A 22,134-nucleotide genomic window follows, 5' to 3' on the forward strand; every position below is an offset into this window, starting at 1 on the left:
CCGTCCCTCGTATTTTGTTTCATATTTTACTTGCTTCAAATTTTGACACTTGTCAATCGATTAAAATGTATTCTAATTAGAAAAAGATCGGTCAACATCAACATCAAAATAAGTGGTGACACGCTTTTTATAATTCAAATCAAAAGCTCAATGATCCCTAAATCCTTTTATATAAATATGGGGAGCATAATAGGAAAAATTCCAATAACATCAGATTTCTATACGTACTGTTAAAATGCTTGGAAAAATATGGTTTCATCTGACACCTGAAGCTAACTACCCCTGTGGCTATTATTTATTTTGAATATCCCTAAAGATAATGAGTTATTTTTAAATATTTTTTTCAGATATATGTTTTTTTATTTATATTTTCCTTAACATAACTTTCTTTCGTCCACTTTTGTGTCCCAATCGGGGGTCTTCAAAAAGTTCTTACATAAAAGTGCCCTTCTACACACATAATAATGTGAATATGCTACAAATGGAAGAAATCGCATAAATATACAGCTCGTACTAAAAGAGACTGAATACAACTGACCCTTTTCCCCTACATTCATAAAGGAGGGTTAGTTATATAATAAAACGCATCGGGGACGTTCACAGCCATTGTAATAAACAAGTAAATAGGTACTGAACAGGATTACCCGAATGTGACAGATTTCAACAAAGTAATGAGTATTATTAACAATATTCCAAGCAAGCATGTCGCAGGTGTTAGAGTAATTTGAGATAAATGCTACGTAGGAAGGCTGCTGAAAGCTAATTATCATAAAACTGTCTTCTTCCGTATCAAAAGTAATATATATCAACAACTAACAAATGAACTGTTATCGATTTTTGATAAACCTAGTAATTTAGTCTCGTAAAATTTTACGAAATATAAATATCTTCGTAATTTAAACATAAAAGTACGTAAAGTAATATTTTTTTCATTGAAACGACCATACTTTATAAAATTCCCATTAATATTAAGGTATCTATCATATCGTCTATTCAGCTTTTGCATTTCATATTCAAAGAACCATTAGATTCACTAACCATTGAATTACTGTTGTTCTAACTTCGTCAGGGTGCCCCACGAGGTTCAGAAATCATTAGTAGTCGCTCGACACTAGATCGGGACTGTATAAGGGATGATTCAATTGTACCCAATCAAAAGAAGTGATAAAGTATGTCATATGGTAGACATTATCGACTAGCATTCAGCATGTCTTTGCTTTTACTTGCCCAGTGCAGCTTTTGGAAAATTTTATAGGATAGAGCTACATTAAGCGTGTTTTTGCGAGGCAATAAATCGATTCTTTCTGTCCAATAATAGAGCGCACGTAATTTTCTGAGCAGAAATTTTAGAATTTCATTTTCCTAGATGTAGAATACTACTTTTGTTACTATGTCCTTCGAGAAAACTCATCGCACCCGATCGTTTAGTAAATATTTTGGAACACAACGTGAACGCAACTTCTAATAATTTAAACGTTTTATATAGAACACTTGAGTCAGTGGGATAATCTTCATATAAGGACGAAATCGTGAACAGTCTGCTCTCTGTCTACTTTTGGATAAAATCATATGTAATTCATCCTCATCATGAACCTATTTCCGCACCATTCCAACACTCATAATGTTTCCACCATCGAAATCACTGATTTGGCAATGAATGTCAGTTAAATCGAAGCTTTGATTACTGAGAAAATATATCACGGCAATTACGTCGCAGTCGGTGGAATTCTCAATAATCGGTATTTTATAATAAGCTTTCCAATTTATATAACACTAAACGGCAATCGCAGGGCATAAAAGAATTAACGCTAAAAACTGAGATAATTGGAAGAATAGTGAGAGCTGAGCTTTTGTCGGTGGACAGCCTCGCACTCACAGAGGAGGTTCTCTGCTGTCTCCTTGAAAAAACCACAAGGCTGTAGGGAGTTCTTTCGATTTTCTTCAGGTGGAAATTCATTGGACAGTGAGCATACTACTAACTCTTCTCAGCTCGTCTTTGAAACACGCCTTGTTCAAGGTATTTAGACTGAGACTCAGAAACCAAGAGTCACCCATCAATAGATCTTTGTGATAAAAACACTTTTTGCTATGGTATGAGTCGAAAAGCAAGGAAATATTGAGACAGAGGTGTCTCCATCGTGCCTCTTCTACCTTTTCTCATACCTTTTGTGTTATTTGAATCGACTATTTTTCAGTTGCACGCTTTGGATTTCGAGCAAAGTTTTTATTTACCTCTATTCGTAATAAAGTTAAAATCGGTAATAATTTACAATGAAAAAACTGAATAACAAACTTTTACCAATTCTATTTTGAGACGATATATGGTGGGCCATAAATTTTTCCACTTTCGAAATTAGAACGAAAAAACGGAAACACGTTCTATTGGAAGGTTCATTTGAATTCAAGAAAATAAAATGGAAAATTATTTTTTGAATATAATATCGTAAATGGCCGCCATTTCGCCATTATTATGCCTGAAACCTGACGCTTAGATATTCCAAGACTCTTGGACACCGCGCCGGGTATGTCACCATTTTTTGAAGAATGTTCTTTACCTGGAGTTTTGTACTCCATTCTTATAGAAACAAATCAAATGGAAATAGGTCTGTGCTGCGAGGAGGCCATGGAATATCTCTGTACGAGATCAACTAGTTTGGGAAGCTCAGCCAGAGACTCATTTCGTGGAGCCACGCTTCTCCAGCTTCGTGGCCGTCCTGTTTGTTTTTTAATAGTCTTGTTGGTAGCTTCGAAGATTTTAACCTTAGATTTAATCGAACATAAACTTGTACTAAATTTTTAAGAAGCAAAAATTTATAACTGGCCATATAGATACCTCGTAAGCTTAACTCAACTTACCTTTATCATAAGCAGCTATCAATAGTTCATATTCCTTATTATGTCCTTCCAAGTTCTGTTTAATTTCAATATTCCCGGAATCTCTTTGCACTTTAAATAATTCTCCATGCCCTTTGATCAGTTCGTATCTAACTTCTCCGTTTTCCGCACTATCCAAATCGATGGCATGAACCTTGGTAATCGTACTTCCTTTTTCGTCGTCGACAGATACTACCGCGTAATATGGTAAGTTAACGAACATGGGGCAATTATCATTTATATCTAAAACAGTGACGTTAACAATGACGTGCGCTACTCTAGGACGTTCTCTTGGCGGCATTTCGCTTTTCGCTTCTACTATAAGTTCGTAATTATCTTTTTTTTCTCTATCGAATTCCAAACCGGTTGTTCTAATAACCCCCGAAGTTTGACCGATGGTAAACAAATCCGTAGGATTTAATATACGGAATTCCACGTGTTCGTTTAGAGAAGTTCCTAGAACGTTGACGACGCTAACGTGATGTATTTTCGTAGAATTTTCTATAACGGTACCATCATACACGGATTTTTGGAAAACTAATCCGGAATTATCGCTTGCGTCTACTCTAACATAAACTTTAGCCACGTTAGAGAATTTCCCGTCCGATACTCTCACGTGGAGTCTGTGGGAAGATTTTAAATTATCGGGATCAGCCAAAGTAATTAGACCAGTTTTCGGATCCACGTTGAATATTCCTAATTTATTCCCTTCGATAATGTCGTATCTCAAAGTGCCCGTTTCAGGACCGTCCGGATCAGTAGCGTTCACTTGTACGACTGCTACGTTTTTATATAACGGTAACAGTAAAGTAACGTTGTAAATAGGGCTCTGGAAAATAGGCGGAGAATCATTAACGTCAATTATTTTTATATCGACTCTTGCCGTTGTATCGGATGATAACTTTGGAGTTCCCATGTCGGATACTTGTACGTGGAACGTGAAACTACCGTAAGTTTCGTGATCTAGCAATTTGATGACTCTTATAGCGCCGGTGTTGCCGTCGATTTCGAAGTATCTTTTTGGTAAATTTTCTATGATGGTGTATTCCAATAAGGAATTACCTTCGGAATCGGCGTCGTAAGCTTTGATAACCAGGGGATCGCTTTTATTTGTTAAAATTAATGATTGAATCGGTGCGGATTCGCTTATTATCCCGAAATAATTGGATTGTAGAAATTCTGGTATGTTATCGTTTTTGTCCAGAATATGAATAATTATACTGCAAGTCGCTGAAATTGATGCCTGAAAATGAGAAAGAAATTCATTACTAAAAAATATAATTTTTATATGTAATTTAAATTCATTTCATTATTTTTACCCTAGAGAATCTTCATTTTCTACTTTCCAAGAACTCTAACTTTTTTTGCAATTCAACATATTCTCCTCTTAATTGGATACATTTATTACAGCGAACCTGCAACGTCTCTAGAGCTTTCAAAAAAAATGTTTCTTCTTGCTCTGCAAACCAGACCTCCACAGCATTTATTACCTCCTCGTTGGAAGAAAATTTACGACCTTTTAAACTTTTTTTCAGTTGAGGAAAGAGATAATAGTCGGACGTAGCCAAATCTGGTAAATAAGGGGGGTGTCCTAGCAATTCAAACCCTAAATCACGAATTTTTTGCATGGTAACATGAGATTTGTGTGCAGGGGCGTTGTCCTGCAAAAACAAAACACTTTTGTGGTCGAATAGTAATCTCCAGTTATTGTTCTAACCTTATCCAAAAAAATAAATCATGATTACTCCATGGCAATCCCAAAAAACTGAAGCAAGACCTTTTCCAGTAGATTTTTGAACACGAAACATCTTAAGAATCAGAGTGTCGCCATTCTATCGATTGTTGCTTTGTTTCTGGATCGTAGAAATGTACCCAAGTCTGTTCCATAGTAAAAATTCGGTTTTATTTAATAAAGATAAGAAGAAATCCATTATCTATTTTCATTATAAAATATTGGAAAAAATTTCTGAGTTTCGATTAAACTGAGTAATAATATACAAAATTGGACAATACACTGTATGTTCGACAGAAGCGACAGCACGACTGAATCTGGAAACAATGAGCGAAAGAGAGAAAGAAAGAAAGAGGAAAATATGGAAAGTCAAGAAAGTGCCAGGGCGAACTCAAAAATAAAAACAAACATTGAAATTGGCTTCGGTATTGGCCCTTTCGCTAAAAGTATAGGACAGCAGATAAACGCTTGGCCTTTTTCAATAGATATTCTATTATCCGACATTTTAGCTAAAGTACCAGGAGAATAGACAAACGCTTGATTATTTTGCGACGAATAATCTATTGTCCAGTATTTAGCTAATACTTCGGGAGAATAGGCATGCGTGACGCGCCATCAGCCAACTGCCTATTATCCTGGGATATTAGCTAAAATCCCAACTTTTATATTGACCTACGATATATTTATACTTACCATATTAGTGGCTATCACAGATAAATTATAATACTTCACAGCCTCATAGTCCAAGTACTTGTTAGTGGTTATGACGCCGGTACTAGGACTAATCAAAAAGGCATTATCGGTGTTTCCAGATAATATTTCGAATTGTAAAGAAGACGTACTCCTGACATCGAGGTGTGCTACATAACTACCTAAAGGTTGATCCTCATATATTTCAGCTGCTAGTTCTTTTCCGACGAATTTAGGCGGCGCGTTATCGGCCATCGTTACCATTATATGCGCCGGTACCGTCGACGACAGAGGCGGTTGCCCGTGATCGGTGGCTTTGATATGCAGCGTGTATTCTTTAACCGTCGTAAGATCTAGTTCTCTAGCTATCGTAATGGTGCCCAAGTCAGCGTCAATACTAAATACGTTACCGACGTTACCGGAAATAATCGAGTAGGATATTCGTGCGTTTTCGCCTTTATCGTGATCGACAGCGTAAGCGCGCAATACCGCGCTACCCACTGCTGACGATTCAAATACTTTCCCGACCAAAATTTTATCAGCAAACGTAGGCGTATGATCATTGTGATCGTGTACAATTATATGAATTCTAGCGAAGTTTTTCTTGGCCGGTATTCCGCTATCTTTCACCATAACTGTTAATATATGTTCGTTAAGAGATTCCCTGTCCAAACTGGCCGCCAAAGATATGATCCCGGTCATTTGGTTTAGCATAAAGGTTCGTAAAGATATCATATTTTCGGCGGAATGGAAACTGTATATCAAATTTTCGTTAGCGTCTTTATCAGTGGCTTGTAATTTAAGTACTTCCGTGTATAACGGAACTGCTTCCGATATTTCTACTTTGTAAACACGTTCCGAAAATATTGGTCTGTTATCGTTTATGTCAAGTATGGTTATGTTCAATTGGACATAAACGGTGTGGACTGAATCTGTAACGCTGATGTTCAGGACGTAATCGTGTTGGGTTTCGTAATCTAACCGTTGAGCTATTAGAATATTTCCGATATCCCTACCAATGAAGAAATCATTTCTTTCGTTTCCATCTGAAATACAAATAAAATTTCGTTACAAAAATGTAACTGATAATTTGCAAAAATGGAAAGAGCCCAAAGCTTTATAATTTACATAGAATACCTAAGTGTCTATTATAAAAATTAGCTTCTTCACGAGAGCTGCACCAAAAGGAAGGTTACCAATCAGCTACAGCTTCGAAGGACGGCTAAATTCGATAACAGTGTCGTGCGCAGTAGTTCCCCTACTCTAGGAACCATCCGTTCGCGATTAGTTACGCTTGGCAGCCGTCAGAGATGGTAGTGTTAATCGCCGCTTCCTCCAGGTGCAAGGTTTACTTTCCCCATGCAAGTTACCGTCTATGGAGATTCATCGACAACTGACCAAGGTTTATGGTGAAAAGTGCATGCCCATTTTGCACGTTCGCAACTGGTGCAGGGTTTTTGTTGACGATTGCACGGAAGTTCACGATGAAGACAGTCTGTTTCGGATGTGATTGTCCTCACGATCAACAGTAAGCTCAAAGATTAGAAAATAACGCTCCGTTAAAATTGTTGAACATCTTCATGAAACTTCTCGCGAGACAATTGAAAGAACTTTAACAGAAACGTTGGGTTATTGCGAGTTGAGGGCTCATTCAATACCCTAGATGTTGACTGATGGATACAGGAGCAGCGTCTTGATTGTGGTCGTGAGTTTCTTTAACAATACGAGAGCTAGGAGACAAGGAGAAGTTGTTGGACTTTATCGTCACAGGAGATCAATCGCCCACAAAGCAAAAGCAGCCGTCTTGTCAGTGGCTTCACTCTGGTTGACATCCACCAAAGAAATTCAAATAAAATCTATCGGCAGGAAAGATCGCAAGGGGTACTCCAATCGATTTCATGCAACTTAGAACGACTTAAACTCAGACAGATATTGTGAATCATTGACCGAAGCAATCCAGAGAAGAAATTTTACTGTATTGGGATAGTGCCCTCGCGCAATCGGGATTTAACTTCCAGCGATTATCATTTGTTTCCCACGCTAAAGGAACACTTAGTTTGCAAACGCTTCGAGAGCGATGGTGAAGTCTAGAGGTCGCACGCTTCCTTAACAGATTAGCGGGAAACTTTTGTGAATTAGGAATATAAAAAATGGAGCGCCATCTTCAAAATTGTGTCGAAAAAAAAAATGGAAACCATGTAGTGTAAGTAGAGTGTAAGCTTTTCAATGCTGTATAAATTAATAATAATAAACACTGTTTCCTTTTTGTATATAAGATGGGAAATTTATTTTGGTAAAAATTGACTTTTCAGATGAAGTTTTTGAAATACTAACCTACGATGTCATACCACAATGTGTCATTATCTGGATCCATGGCCGATATTGAAGCAACTAACAATCCTATTTCATCACCTTCAGTTAATTTAACTGAAGCAGGTTGTTTGACGACTGGGGCATGTAGGGAGGTGGCTAAAATTGGTATAGTTCGAACCAATACTTTGCAGACGCTGTGCTTTGGTGGTTCCCCCATGTCGCTTACTTTCACCTGCAACCAAAAAATAATTTAATTATACAATCCATCCATATGTAAGATTATTTACTAAATAAACAATAAATTTTGAAAAAAAAACATATTTGTATGATTTTAATTTCATTTTTCAAATAAAGTTTTACTTATGATGTTTTTTTTTTACTGAAATGATTCAGCAAACGTAGAGTGGAAAAACGCTGAGTTTATGTTAATTTGGTCATTTTTTGTCAAGTCATTGGTCTATCCTAATAAGCCGACGACGTTGGAAGAGCTCAATGTCAACATTGAACGCGAAATAGGAGCCGTTTCGGCCGAAATTAGTGGCCGAGTCATGGAAAATTGGGTCCAACGAATCAACCGCTGCAAACGTGCCCGCGGTGGCCATATGACCGAAGTCGAGTTCCATTCATAAATGTTTTGAATGTACTTCAACCCGATAATAAAGTTTTTGAAATATCTCAAATGGTTTTCATTTTATTTTGAAAAAAGTTGTCAAGACCTTATTGGACCTTATTAATTTGAGGTCTATTTATTGGGAAAATGAATTAAAATTGAAACAAAAAATATATTGTCCCACGAGATATTCGTAACACGGGCGAGACCTTTATTTTTAAAATGGAAATACCCATCCAATGATGAAAACTATTTATTAAGCCCTAACACGTACCACTTTTCAATAGCTTAATTATCCCTGTTTACATTCCCGAAAATTTGGGAGCAGTCAGTGATGAGTTGGGTGAAAGGTTCCACCAAGATATTAGAACAATGGAAATTTGGTATCAAGGACGATGGGATTCGACTATGATGGGTGATTACTGTTGGTTTTTAAAAAGAGAAAGTGCAACCGCTCATAAAAGGAAAAAGTAAAGCTAATTGATATTTAAAGTGATTATGTTTTTGTTATTAATAGATGTAAGGGATGTTTATCAGATGTAAACTATAAATATTGTCAATATATACCATTTAAAAAAAGTAAAATTATTTTTTAATTAATATTGAATATTTTACGAAATAATATGGTTCTATAGTTAAATTTAACTTAAAACTTTGCGTGTTACAATTTTTTTTTCATATTCTCGTATTTGTATAGGTCCATTTGAACACAATATGCTATTCACAGGGCCGGATTAAGCTTTATAAGGCCCGGGGCTAAAATAATGACGGAGCGCCCTTACGGAATTCGGAAACCCGGAAAAATTCACAAAATAGTATCAATACTTTAGATTTGTGGCATCAACACATTAAAAAATACAGAATGATTTCCAAATGATGGGGTCCTTTTGGACCTGAGGCCCGGGGCTATAGCCCCCCAAGCCCCTAGCTTAATCCGGCCCTGGCTATTCATTCTTGTGTTAATACAAATTTTTTTTCTCTGTTGACTGGTGATATTTACGCATTAATACGAATTTGGAAATATTTTTGGGTTTGGGATTGGAAATCGACTAAAGATTTTCCTGATAAATTCCTAATGCAGCTACTGAATTTATTACATTGTACAATTCATAATTAAAAATTAGTTGATGAATTTTATAGGTTTGGCTCTTCAATATTGTTAATTATAAAATTAACAAAGCTAGAGGCACTAATTTAAAAACCACAACAATGAATGGGACATTGAAAATAATTCGCTTTGGCAATATAAAGTATCATTGTTCGATAATGACAACCATATTATTTTTATATTTATTTAATAAAACAACTGCAGTATTAGCGTTTTATTAAATTCAACATATATCTGATATAAATATATCTAGTTAAATAACAACAGTTTATAACTTCTGAATGGATATAAAATAATTATTTTTAAGTTCATAAAAACAATCAGTGCCATAAATACATGGCAAATGCCAATAAGTTTATCTCTATAGTTCAGTTTGAATTGTTTCATCTGATGTGTATAAAATGTTATGGTTCATCGGCGTGCTGGAAAAATATCTAGTTTAAACAATTTTCATGAAAAAATATTTAATTGTGCCAAAATAATTTTCCTGGACACTTTAGAAGGAGAATCAGAAGATCCAAAATAATAGGGTCGCTGGTTCACTTAGGAGAATTTAAGATTAAGAAAAAAAATGGAAGAAATCATATTAGACTCGATATTTGTTCCCATTCAAACGAGTTCTTATTGTACTATGACATCACAATTGAAGAAAATAATGACCATGAACCTTTTCTCAAGTATTCTTATTTGAATGCTCTTTTGGACGTCCTGATTGTTGAGGATCATCCATGCTTCTACAGTCATGTTTAAACTCCGCGTAACAGTCAATAATCATGATAACAAGTCTCATAATATCCCTACTCATCTCACTTTTGTGTACCTTATTGTTTTAGTCAACAAATTTTCCTTTCTTCATGATTGTTCCACAATCCATCTTTTTATGTACATTCTTTAGAGTATTGGCTTTTCCATGTAACCAATTTCTTTTCTCTTATTTTGTTAATTATCCACGCTTCATTTGAAGATATTTCAAAAAATTGGTTTAATCAGGGAGAAAGTCGGATCTAGCTGTGGTTACAGATGCGGTTGTACAAAAAAAAAGCGACAGGAAATTTTTGGAAAGGAAGTAATATTTGGATATTTGGAAACTTTTATTGTTATTTAACCATCTTTATAATATATTAATTGCATTATTTCAACAGGAAGTTTTTTCTAAACAAAACAAAACTATGATTATACGGTAGCTTTATTTTAAGATAAAATTGAGTAGTACGCTTTGACTGCAGTTGAATCGATGCTATCACATAATAAAGAGTGGTACCTATGATTTTCAATCGAAATATCAATTCCAGATACTTTTCGTTTCTGCTATCCAGTAAAATAAAAATGACTTACATTCAATTCATATTCCTCGCCAGCCAGAAGAGTTTTTTGCGCATAAACTATTCCAGTGCTGTTATCAATTTTGAATTTCGTCCGTCCTTTTCCCGATTTAATGTGGTAATTCAATTGAGCATTTTGTCCTATATCCCGGTCAAAAGCCAAGACCTGTAAATAGAAAAAAAAACAGGGTCAGTTCGTTTCATAAAACACATAAATACAGGGAGGGCGTTCAAGCAGAATGTTATTTTCATTAAAATTCATTCGTATTCCAATAAAAACGTGACCCCCAGAAACTCACCGAAGGCCCACGTCAACACCGTCATTATAAAAGATAAATTTTGTATTTAGAAAACACTACAATTATTTTACTGAAATAATGTTGACGACTTCGCTTGCCTTTCATAAATTTTACCTCCTCTTTCAAAATATGAAGTTTTGTTACCGATAAAAATGGTCTTTGCACAAAGTGACGATAAAATCTGTTATTTCGAATCATATCTTCTTATGTCTGATCCATAATCTCGTGAGGCGCCTCCTATAGGCTCTCGAAACAAGTCTTGGCTAGTGGAGGTGACAGGACATCCACACTCTCGATTCATTCTATTTTCACGTCGTTTCGTCGTTTAACTCGAAGAGAGTGAAGGCGAGAGAACATGGACGCACCATCCACCTCCCTCGTGTAACAGGCATTGGAAAAAATCCCTAATCTTCATGGCAGAACAAAACGTCAATTTATTTCTTGAACTCCTTAAGCTGCAGTTAAGAAACATCTCAATTCTAGTCCTATTCTTGTAAGTCCAGATTTCTCTAAAAAACCATCTTGATTTAAACTGTTGCTACTAGAACTGGTCTTGATGCAATTGCAATCTTATGGAGAATGGAGAGATTTTGAGCACCACATTGCTTATGCAACGAATATAACTGAAATAAAGTATAGTATAACTGAAATATAACGTTTACCGAATGATTCTTCGCGTTGAAAAGTTCCGAGACTACTTTTAAAGTACCCATTTTACTGTTGAAGCAGATCATTCATATTTGCAATATCCACCATGGCATTCAGACATGTTATCCCCTTATCTTTCTGAAACCTCGTCTCACACCATTACCATTATACCTCACAATTAATAATTGACGAAATAGGAAAATTACAAATGAGACAAAAAAATTTCATACTAGAAGTAATTAAAAGAGAAGAGAAAGTCTAAAATGGCAATAGATTGATCCAAAGAAAAAATAGGATGAAACAGAACGGAAGCCAGAAGTGGAAGAGGACACGGAGTCTCAATCTGATGCATAAACAATTATCAGGATAATAGAAGTAAGGGAAGAGGCAAACTTATTCAATTTATTTACAAAATTCGAGGCATTTGATAGTCAGCTATGTCGTTTGAAATAAATTTTCTTTCAATTTGTTTTAAATTGAAATTACTCCTAATCATATGATGTATATCAAGAATCAAATGTAATAAGCTCAATATCAAATCTCAAAAGTATATATTTTTTTGAACATAAAACTTTCCACGTGGAAACAACTATAGAGCTTACTTTAATCGAATATTGTGCCTTAAGTAGGCTTTTTTGATAATATAGAATATTGAGAACCAAAAATAGATTCATGTTTTAAATTGGATGAAGTTTTGAGGTTTTTGAGAATCAAAAGAAGTAAATCGAGTTTCCTGATTCACCCATAACCATTAACAAAGACAAGGATTGACATGAAGACATACATTGAAATTAGAATCTTTTTGGAATTCGTGCTTTCTTACAATGTACAACTTACAACCGAAGAAGAAGAAAGTTGTAAAGATAAACTTTTTTTTTCAACAATTAAACTGATCGGGATTGCATGTTATCACAACGAACGTTAAAAATAATTTAAAATTGGTGAAAGCTACCCTGTTTTTAATTAATTCAATAAAAGCTTTACGTCGAGTTAACAACAGAGGATGCCATGCATATGATGTACTAATTTTGAAGTATAATGCAGTTTTTGATCATTAAAATGAGTTCTGTTTTGAATTTTATACATTCGAATAAATTCATTCTTGTATCTTAGAAAGGTATGTTCAAACAATAAAATACGAGAAATTGGATAAAGATTCAAAGTTTGTAAGTAGATAAACTGAAATTTCTTTGTTATTAATATTGACCGAAAACAAGGCTACCAAGGATCTACAAATAAATCCAAAAATCGTTATAATTGCCATCATCATTTTGCCCATTAAATGACACAAAAAGAAAGTCTTAACATTCGAAGTATAGTCCATGGTTTTCCCAACGTTTAGCAAGCTCTTTGAGAACTTGGTAAAGCCCTTAATTGGGCTACTACGGTTTCCAAAATATGGCTACTTTGCAGTTTCAACACCTCCTTTGGATTAAATTTTTTTCCCTCGCAAGAATTTCGCCATTAATAATAATCTGTACAATGTAAGCTTTTTTCTCATTATTCTATAGACTGAAAAGGAGAAGTGAAGAAGCCAGAAGCCAGAAGAAACAAGATGCGAAGACCATAGATTAATTAATTTGATGAGACATACTCTGAATTCCTATAAAATGCGAAAGCGTTATTGGTTCGTCCCCATTCGGATTTAGAACGGATCTCCGTAAAAGAGTGGCGCTAGTTGCAACCCAACGACCAGAGGAAAGATGTAGTTATGTATTGCATAGATTGCGAAATGGCTTTTGACGGATTTCAACACCATAAACTAGTTTAAATACAGACGCAACTGGACATAAACTAGAACGATATGAGCTGAATTGAAAACGTCTAATAGAACCAATCAGTGGCAGTGTTGACAACGAACTACTCCTCTTTAACCTTTATTAGGAAAACTTCGAGGGACCCTCGAGGGTCAATAATTAGGTATCAAAGTAAATAGGCAATGAATCAACAATTTACGATATGCCGATGATACAGTTCTGACAGCAGATAACATGAATGACAACCAATTGGACAGTTGAAGAAGTTTAACTATCTGGGAACTTGTTTATGTGAAAGCTGGTCATCATCATCAGAGATAGAGATCAAATGATAGGTAGCAAAAGCAATGAAATTTAAAAATGTGTTTACGAACTCTGACTTTGACTTCAACCTCCGAATAATATTAACAAAATGCTACGTATGGTCCTTGCAATTGTACGGTATGGAAGGCTGAACACTGGAAGTTATCACCATCAACAGATTGGAAACATCTGACATGAAGAAATTATGAGGTGAAAAGGAAATGGATGTGGAGAGGTACCATTTGCATCAACTCTTGAAAGAAGTAAAGATATAGGGAAGAAGGGGATTGGCAGAAAGAGGATGTCGCGGGTCCACAATAATAAAAATTGGACAGTGATAAGAACTACTGGAAAATTAATTCGTACCACCAGTATCGGGATAAAATGGTCAGAAGTGATCACAAACAACCATTAATGGGTATTAGAAGAAGAAGAAGTTGATGATAGAAGGAGTCGTGTCATAAAAACTAAAGGAGTCTTCCATAATGACGGAAGAAAGTTGCTTTCGGCTACTGTTATGATTTTATCAGCTAGTGAAGTGGACGCTTCAAAGTAACACCACAAATCGAAAACAAGCGTTCAAATGATCGTATTTATTTTTTAGTAAGATCGTGATGTAAAAGATTAAATAACAAAAAATAATGTTAAGCGCTTAAAATGGATTTTCAATCGCCTATTAAAACTTTGTGGTACCCACACTTGGAGTAGTTTTACATCGCAGAGCTGCCACATATTAGATGATGGTATGAAAAAATTGAATAGAAGTAATCAAGGAAATACACAATTGCTCTGCAGAGATCAAGAAGTAACTAACTTCCATGCTTGGTTTAGAACATGTTTTAAACGGTGTTATTCCGTGTGCCAGTCTAGGGTTCTGTGTTGTTTTAATGTGGAAATGAGTCGCTGGAACAAATTATATTAAGCGAATAGAGAGACGGATATAATTGTGGCTGAATTATTCCCTATCTTTGACTTTTTCCTCACAGGGAAGAAGCAAAAACACCCAGGACTGCCGATTTCACCTTTTGACGGTACGGGAATCGTTAACGATAAATTAACAGGTAGATCCTGGTACCACAACCCTCCGTTGGGCTTAGAGGAAAGGTACTATTTCGTCTGTTATACCAGGGGGTAACAAAGGTTTCTACGTTAAGGTTGTATTCTATATTTAGAATCATGTATCTTGCTTTAATCTCTTTTGCCAGGTTGTTCTATATTCGATTATAGGGCGGATGTATGTTTTCTAAGTATGAAATCGAGCCATTTAACTTGATTAGACTGCATTTTATCCTTATCCTGTCCAGATTGACGAACATTTCGGCCGTTTCATCTTCGCAAAGTATGAGGCGGTAATCTTAAACTGTCGATTTCTGAATGGGATTTCAAGTACTCGTAGATTTGATTTTTTATGGGATAAGATACTGAGTGCGATATCTTTCGCCTATAGTGAATAATTTCTAGGAGATGTCGCAGCTCTATGATGTATAGAAGACTAGTATGGAACTCTGTTGAACTCCAGCGATCTTACCATTCGATACGACTGATATTTTCATTGGTACGTTGAAATATTTATCAATTTTATTGTTAAATACGAAAACGGTTGGATAATAATCTAATTGCGTTGTGACAAGTTTGTTCGTAAAGTGAAAGTATTCAGTTTCCCTTCGCAAAACATTGCTAGAATTATTGGATTTTCGACATTAAGCGGAAAGCACGAAAACAAATAAATTTATTAGAGGACATAAGTAAAAGGTGAGTTCATGTATTCATAAATCAATTAGATTAATAGATTCTGTAATATTGTCGTAACCTGTTGCTTTGAAACAGTGAAATAATCAGTGTGGTTCGACAAAATATAACTCTATTCCAATATTCCAAAATCTTACTATTAGTTTGATGAAAGAGGAATCAAAAGTAATACCAACTGTACAACTTTATTATCGTTATAATACTAGAATACAAATGTTCATTGGATTTTGGTTCTTATCAGTTTTTGTCCGGCATAAATCGAAATATATTTTGAAGGTACACCACTACCTTTAAGAGGTAATATCAATAGATTTGATACTTGTTAACCTTCGACAACTGCAAGAGATGTTCTGATTGGAAAAACTTGGACCAAAATTACTTGTAGGACTTGATTAGAAGTATGCAATGGCGTTTTTGTGATGCGATTAGAACTCCAGAAGGCAATACACATTACTTGTTGCAATCAGTTTCGTTTCATAAGAATTATTTTGTACTGTATCTTCCGATTTTTGCAAAAACATTCATCCGCTATATTCATCTGATCCAGTAGTAAAAATTGTCGAAAAATTTGGAAGGAAATTGCTTGTAGGACAATAAGTAAACAAAATTAAATATTTGAAACAAAAAGCGACCGTAAAGGAGTGTGCCACCCTCTGATTCGGTCGCCCGATTTGCCGCTTTCTAGATCAGGCGCTGGTTTGCTCCCATTCGTTCTGAATATATTATTCTTCGACGGCATTATGTTTTCCTTTTCTCGTTTAGACATTCCATTAGTAGATTATGTTCGAGTAGTTGTTATCTACCAAATCTATAAAACACATATAAAGAGAAAAGTTTTTCTTTATTTCTCTACCCTTCTAGTTCTCAACACCGACTTCCACTTTTCTTGTTTACGGAGTTCTGATGGAAATTACACAAAAACCGAGGCAAAAATCTCGTTCCTCATTTACAAAAACTGCTCCGAGAATGAAATGAATTTTTTCTCCCAAATTAATCGTTTCTTTGTTTGTTGGTTCAAATTTTAACGAATTCTAAGTATTTTATGTACAATTATAAATGCAGGTCTGATAAAAATGTAAACATACGGAAGATAATAATCTTTTCCACCCATTAATACGTTTCACATTATAGTTGTCCATGTGCGAAACAGGGCAACTCCCAAGTTAATTCCACAAACATTGAATGCCCGTCCTTGTGATTTATTTATAGTCATCGCAAAGGACGAACGACAAAAAATTTTAGTTGTTTGAGATCGCATGGCTCGGAAGCATCGTTATACAAGGCGTTTCAAAAAAAGGTGATTCTGTCTCTAGATAAGATAGAAAATTTAAAACTATTTTACACATTTTTTACGATTTTGCCGCAACTACTGGTAACATTGTATTGAAAATTCTTACGAATATGTTTTGGAAACTGATGCATCCAATGAATTTATTTTTATGTCTGACACGGTTCGTACCAAGTACTATTCAACATAACCTAAACATCATTTGATTTTACACAAAAAATGTACTCTTGATAAAATTCGATACTGCATATCGTTTTCGGAATATTTTGATTTGAAAATTATGAAGTAATAACCGATGCCAGTATGAAGTAATGGTGAATGTATTAATTGAACTGAAAATCACAAGATGAAAATTTAAATAAAAAGGTTAATAACATAAAACAGACCTCAATTAGAGTACGTTTCAAAATGTCTATCATTTTTCTAAAGAATCCATTAATTTAAACTATTGGGAGTCAGCTATGAGGTCATTGAAGTGACGTTGAATTTGTCTTTCATTTTTTGAAGTGTAGGCCAATGAATCACCTTTTTTTGGAATACCCTGTATGTAGAATCAAGGCTTCTTTTTTGGTATTTTCACACGACGACCTAATTCATCAACTTTTTTACGACCATTGTATAATTGAGATTTGTTGATATTTACCTTGTTTCAATAGTAAATTGTCGAATTATTATTTCAGCTTATTCATAAACTCTGTGGGATATAAATTCAGTTCGCAATTCTAGTCGGTAACTATATATAGTTTATTTAGAAATGAAAGAAAGTACAATTTTCATTATTTATAAGGTCAAATTTATAAAAATACCAATTTATTATTAGAAAGAATCAAAATTGATACTTCTGTTGTAATAGGGGATATTGATCAATTGAATTTGTACAAAAATGGCAGATACGCCTAATTGCAATCAAACCACGACATTTACCGTTAAATTTACATGACGAAACTCTGTACCATCAATTTCAATGGTAAAACTTGAGATGCTAAACGTTCTTGAGGTTCAGTTGAGGTCAAACAATAAAAAAATTCACGTTATTGTATTGACTTATTTGAATTGGAAATGGGAGAGATTCTGGTAGCCTAAGACATCTTACAAGGCTTATTGGTTTCAATTTTGAATGATAACTTAAGAATGAAAAAGCTTTCCGTCTTGTTTGCTCACAATAGCCATCACGTCGCCAGTAACAATGGTTACTGCTCAACACGAAGAGCGTCGAATTTACTGAGGATTATTTGAATAAAAAGTAGTAACACATTAAATAAATGTATTTCTTTATGTGAAAAGTTAATAGAAACATACGAGGTCTGGTCTGGCTATTAAATAACGAAAATTGTTACAAAAAGTGTTTTATTATGAAAATTATTCTACATTCGAATGCTCCCCTTCAATATACTCCCCCTTCTCTCGCCACACACCTTTCCATACGTTTTTTCCATTGGTCGAAGAAGTGCTGGAAGTCTTCTTCGGCGAGGGCCTTTACAAGCTCTTTTTTTTACCACTTCCATCGACTTAAAAAAGGTCTTTTTCTAGCCTTTCAAGAAAATCTGAGCAGATCCGTTGACGCAAGAGCTTTTGGTCAGGAGTCAAGATTTTTTGGCACCAACTTCGCATAGACTTTTGTCATGTGTAATTTCTCGTGTGAATTTTTCATCGGCGTTTACAGTCTCGGCAATCGTCCGGAAGCTTAATCGGCGATCTGCACGCACAATTTGGTTGCTTTTGGTTACTGTTTCCGGAGTTGAAACAGTCACAGGGCGACCTGTTCGCTGGTCATCTTCAGTGCTCTCTCGGGCCTCACTAAAACGCTTACACCACTCAAAAACACGCTCACTAGATAGAGAATTGTCCCCATAGGCCTCTTGCAAGAATTTATAGTACTCAGTCGGAGTTTTTTTCAATTTAACGAGAAATTTGAGATTGATAGGTTGCTCCTGTTTTTCGTCAAACATGGTGAGAAAAAAACACGTTTGTTTCAAACCGCTACTGCACAAATAGTGACGGAAACATGTTTTGGGACGTGCATAGACAAGATATCTAGATACCCAACGCACCGCTCGTTTTTTACACCCTCTAGGGCGCGCAGTCTCGTTATTTAATAGCCAGACCTCGTACAGTACGCTTAATGAGTATATTTTCAAATGTATACATGGTAAGAATGTAGTGAAAAAATTGATAAATCTCAAATCGTGAAAGAGGGCTCCGACCTAATTAATTCATATTCCTTGATTCAAGAATTATTTAGAACTGGAGTATAAAGAAACGAAAGTTTGTTAGAATTTGGAAATCGGTTGCAATTCCTTAGAAGGAGTATTGTTCAAAGTATCAATAATTTTTGATGAAACTCCTAGGAATATCTTCATAGCTAAGTTGGAATTTCTGGAACCGTTGGTGATATTTATAGGGGAAAGTACCCGAATATCGGATAGCTTTTGCTTAATTATGTCACTTAGAAAGTTTTATGTTTTATTACACTAAAATAGTGTAATGATATACTTTCTTATGTTGTTTACAAGATCTGAAACTTACAGAACGATTAAAAAAGAGATTCCTAATGACGAATGATAAGTGCCCCTACTTTTTCTATCAATTTCATGAATTTATAAACACCGTCTTTTCCTCACTTAATTTATTTAAAAACTTCACACTACACTTATCTAACTTATAATAATTAACTAATTAATTATTTATTTAAATTCACCGGTTACTTTTCTATATAGGTCCTTTCATTATGAATTTTAAACTAACTGCGCTAAACATATTCGTTTATATACCCAAAAAGATATTCTGAAAAATCTAGATAATAAACAAACAAAACAAATAAATAAAGATCTTCCGAGAAATTAGTTCTGAGAAAAATAACATAAACAACTCGCCACTATAAAAAAGCGTCAGAGGCGCCGCGAATTCGCCAAATTTTAGAATTCCATTATAATCGGACAGGACCGATTTCACGGCCCATGTCGTGAATGAATTCTGTTCACACTACCACTACCCAAACACTCACAATTACGCTGTCCCAGGGTAAGGTTCAGGTATGTGGACGATATTTTCTCTATATTTGATACGAAAAAGGCAAATGTAGATGATTTCTTTTCAGAATTCAATTCAAAATGTCAATCTATTAGGTTTACTTGATAAATAAGAAATAACGGACAGTTATCATTTTGAGAAAAGTTAGTAAATGAGAATTTTATGTATTCAGAAAAAAAAGACAAATTGCAGGTACATCTCGGTTGAATACTTGTGGGATAAAATGTCAGATTAATAGAGTGGTATTTGTGAAATTAACTGTAATGATTGTGACAAGAAGTATGTTGGGCAAACTAGGAAGTCGGTTAATGTCCGCTTTAAGGAGCACATAACAACTATAAATTGTTGGATGCATTTGAAAGGCTTGAGATTGTTGAATGTGAGAATAGTTTAAATAGGGATTTTTCCCCCACAGCCCACTCTATAGTTTACTAACTGACCCGGAAAACTTCGAACCGCCCTATTTACTGAGTTCCCAAAAGACTTTGTTTTATGACAAAATTGATAATAGCTTCTGTTTTAAATAGGACCATACATTGAAATAAAGTCGAAATAAAATAATAAGATATATTGCATGTAATGTACAATATTTTTGGTTTTTTCTTATGGAGAAAAACTTGAGCGAAAAACATGGCAATTCAAGGTTTATTCTACAAGTTTCTAGTGTTGGGCGTTGTGATTTATTAATTATCATTGCAAATGCGAAAAGAAAAGCCAGATGACTGTAGTGGTATTATTGGAAAAAACACATATTCGCCTTTGAACTTTTTTATGATCACAGTGGCTTCAATTACATTATTGTTTTTTTCAACAGCGAGTCTTGTTCTGTTGCACAGTTTTGGCTGAATTGGATTGCGTAACATCATTAGCGAGCCAACTTCAAATTGTGTGGTGGTAATACAGGCAAATCCAATGAATTCAATTAGATGATTGACTACTTCTTTTGTGTCGATAATGGAATCGATCCACTGAGGGTAATTATCCATTAATTTTACTCTGAATTTTTATATTTTATAATCAATCAATCACATAACTTTTTTTTTAAAAAGTTTATGTGACCAAAGTCTGAATAAATTTTAATTAATTGATCGATTTTTACATTTTTCCTTTCGTTTTGTATACAAACCTTGCCGTGGCAGTAACTAATACAAAAAAAAAGAATTATCCAATTTGTTGCATTGTTTCTGAAGTTATGCACCTACATATATCACGCAGTTAAGGAATGAATATGAAATTTCTTACAAAGTAATTTTTCATTCTGGAATCGTTATTCGTGAGGAATATTTAGTATAAATCGTTAGGTCAAGTCAATAGGTTATGGCCCACGAGAGAATACCTCCACCAGACGGTAACTCTGTACTACATAAGCAAGTGTCGAATTATACATCATAAAGAAGGCGAAGAACCACTCGGATTAAATATTTTCCTGCCGATAAAGAGTTTACTCGAGGCAGTGAAAACACACAAACCGCAACGCAAAACACGATGAGTACCTGTCGGATTTTGGTTTACTTTCAATCTCTAAAGACAGAAGATCTCATGGAATCCCCCATAGAATTTAGAAGGAAAGAAAGAGACTACGCGCGAAACCGCAACGCAAAACACGATGAGTACCTGTCGGATTTTGGTTTACTTTCAATCTCTAAAGACAGAAGATCTCATGGAATCTCCCATAGAACTTAGAAGGAAAGAAAGAGACTACGCGCGAAACCGCAAAGCAAAACACTATGAGTACCTGTCGGAATGACAGTGAAATGTCCAGTGTGGGAGAGATTTTGGTTTACTTTCAATCTCTAAATAGGACGTGTCGGTCAGTTTGAGTGTTGGTGCAATTGTAGAGGAGAAAACGAATCTCCTGGTTCAGGAATATCCGGAAAAGCTCAGGCATATATAACATCGAAAAATTGTTTAGAGTGACTGAAAACAGGGATCAGCTTAGCATTTTAATTGCCAACTCGAGGGGGGCCCGACAAGGCACAATAAGAACAAGTTAATGACATTGAAGTCCTTCGTCAAATAATAAAATAAATTGAGGTTAGGTTGTTTGTTTATAACTTGATGGGTAAAGGCGTAATGTAGAAATGCGCGTTTCACGACGTAGTTAAACGTTGGACTAATAGCGGAATATGTCTCTAACATTCATAAAACTTTATATGATTTTCATTGAAATATCTGATTTTATAACTTTGAAAACGGTTTAAGTCATTCATTTATAGACTAATAAATTTATTTTTTACCTTTAAGTGCTTGCATTACATGAAATCAGCATTCCAAATTAGCACGGGAATTTATTTGATGGATACTAATTAAGCTGATTTTGCTTATATTTGAAACAGATGGTAATAATTATACAATAAACAACAATGAAGACTCCTCTACTATTTGTTATCTCGTTTGCAGTTAAATATATG

At 34.9% G+C, this 22,134-nt stretch overlaps 1 protein-coding gene across 6 annotated transcripts in view; it reads right to left on the bottom strand.

The window, feature by feature from the left end:
• Positions 1 to 22,134, bottom strand: part of LOC130449932 (fat-like cadherin-related tumor suppressor homolog) — a 424,769-nt gene that overhangs the window by 41,496 nt on the left and 361,139 nt on the right. For all 6 annotated transcript variants that reach the window (XM_056788038.1, XM_056788034.1, XM_056788033.1 and 3 more), the window contains 4 exons: positions 10,663 to 10,815; positions 7,631 to 7,841; positions 5,300 to 6,342; positions 2,857 to 4,117 (listed from right to left, as the gene is read on the bottom strand). In XM_056788038.1, the coding sequence (XP_056644016.1) occupies positions 2,857 to 4,117; positions 5,300 to 6,342; positions 7,631 to 7,841; positions 10,663 to 10,815 (2,668 nt within the window). The remainder of the gene's footprint in view (positions 1 to 2,856; positions 4,118 to 5,299; positions 6,343 to 7,630; positions 7,842 to 10,662; positions 10,816 to 22,134) is intronic.

This window comes from Diorhabda sublineata, chromosome 10 (assembly GCF_026230105.1).
Source record: "Diorhabda sublineata isolate icDioSubl1.1 chromosome 10, icDioSubl1.1, whole genome shotgun sequence".
NCBI classification, from domain to species: Eukaryota; Metazoa; Arthropoda; class Insecta; order Coleoptera; family Chrysomelidae; genus Diorhabda; species Diorhabda sublineata.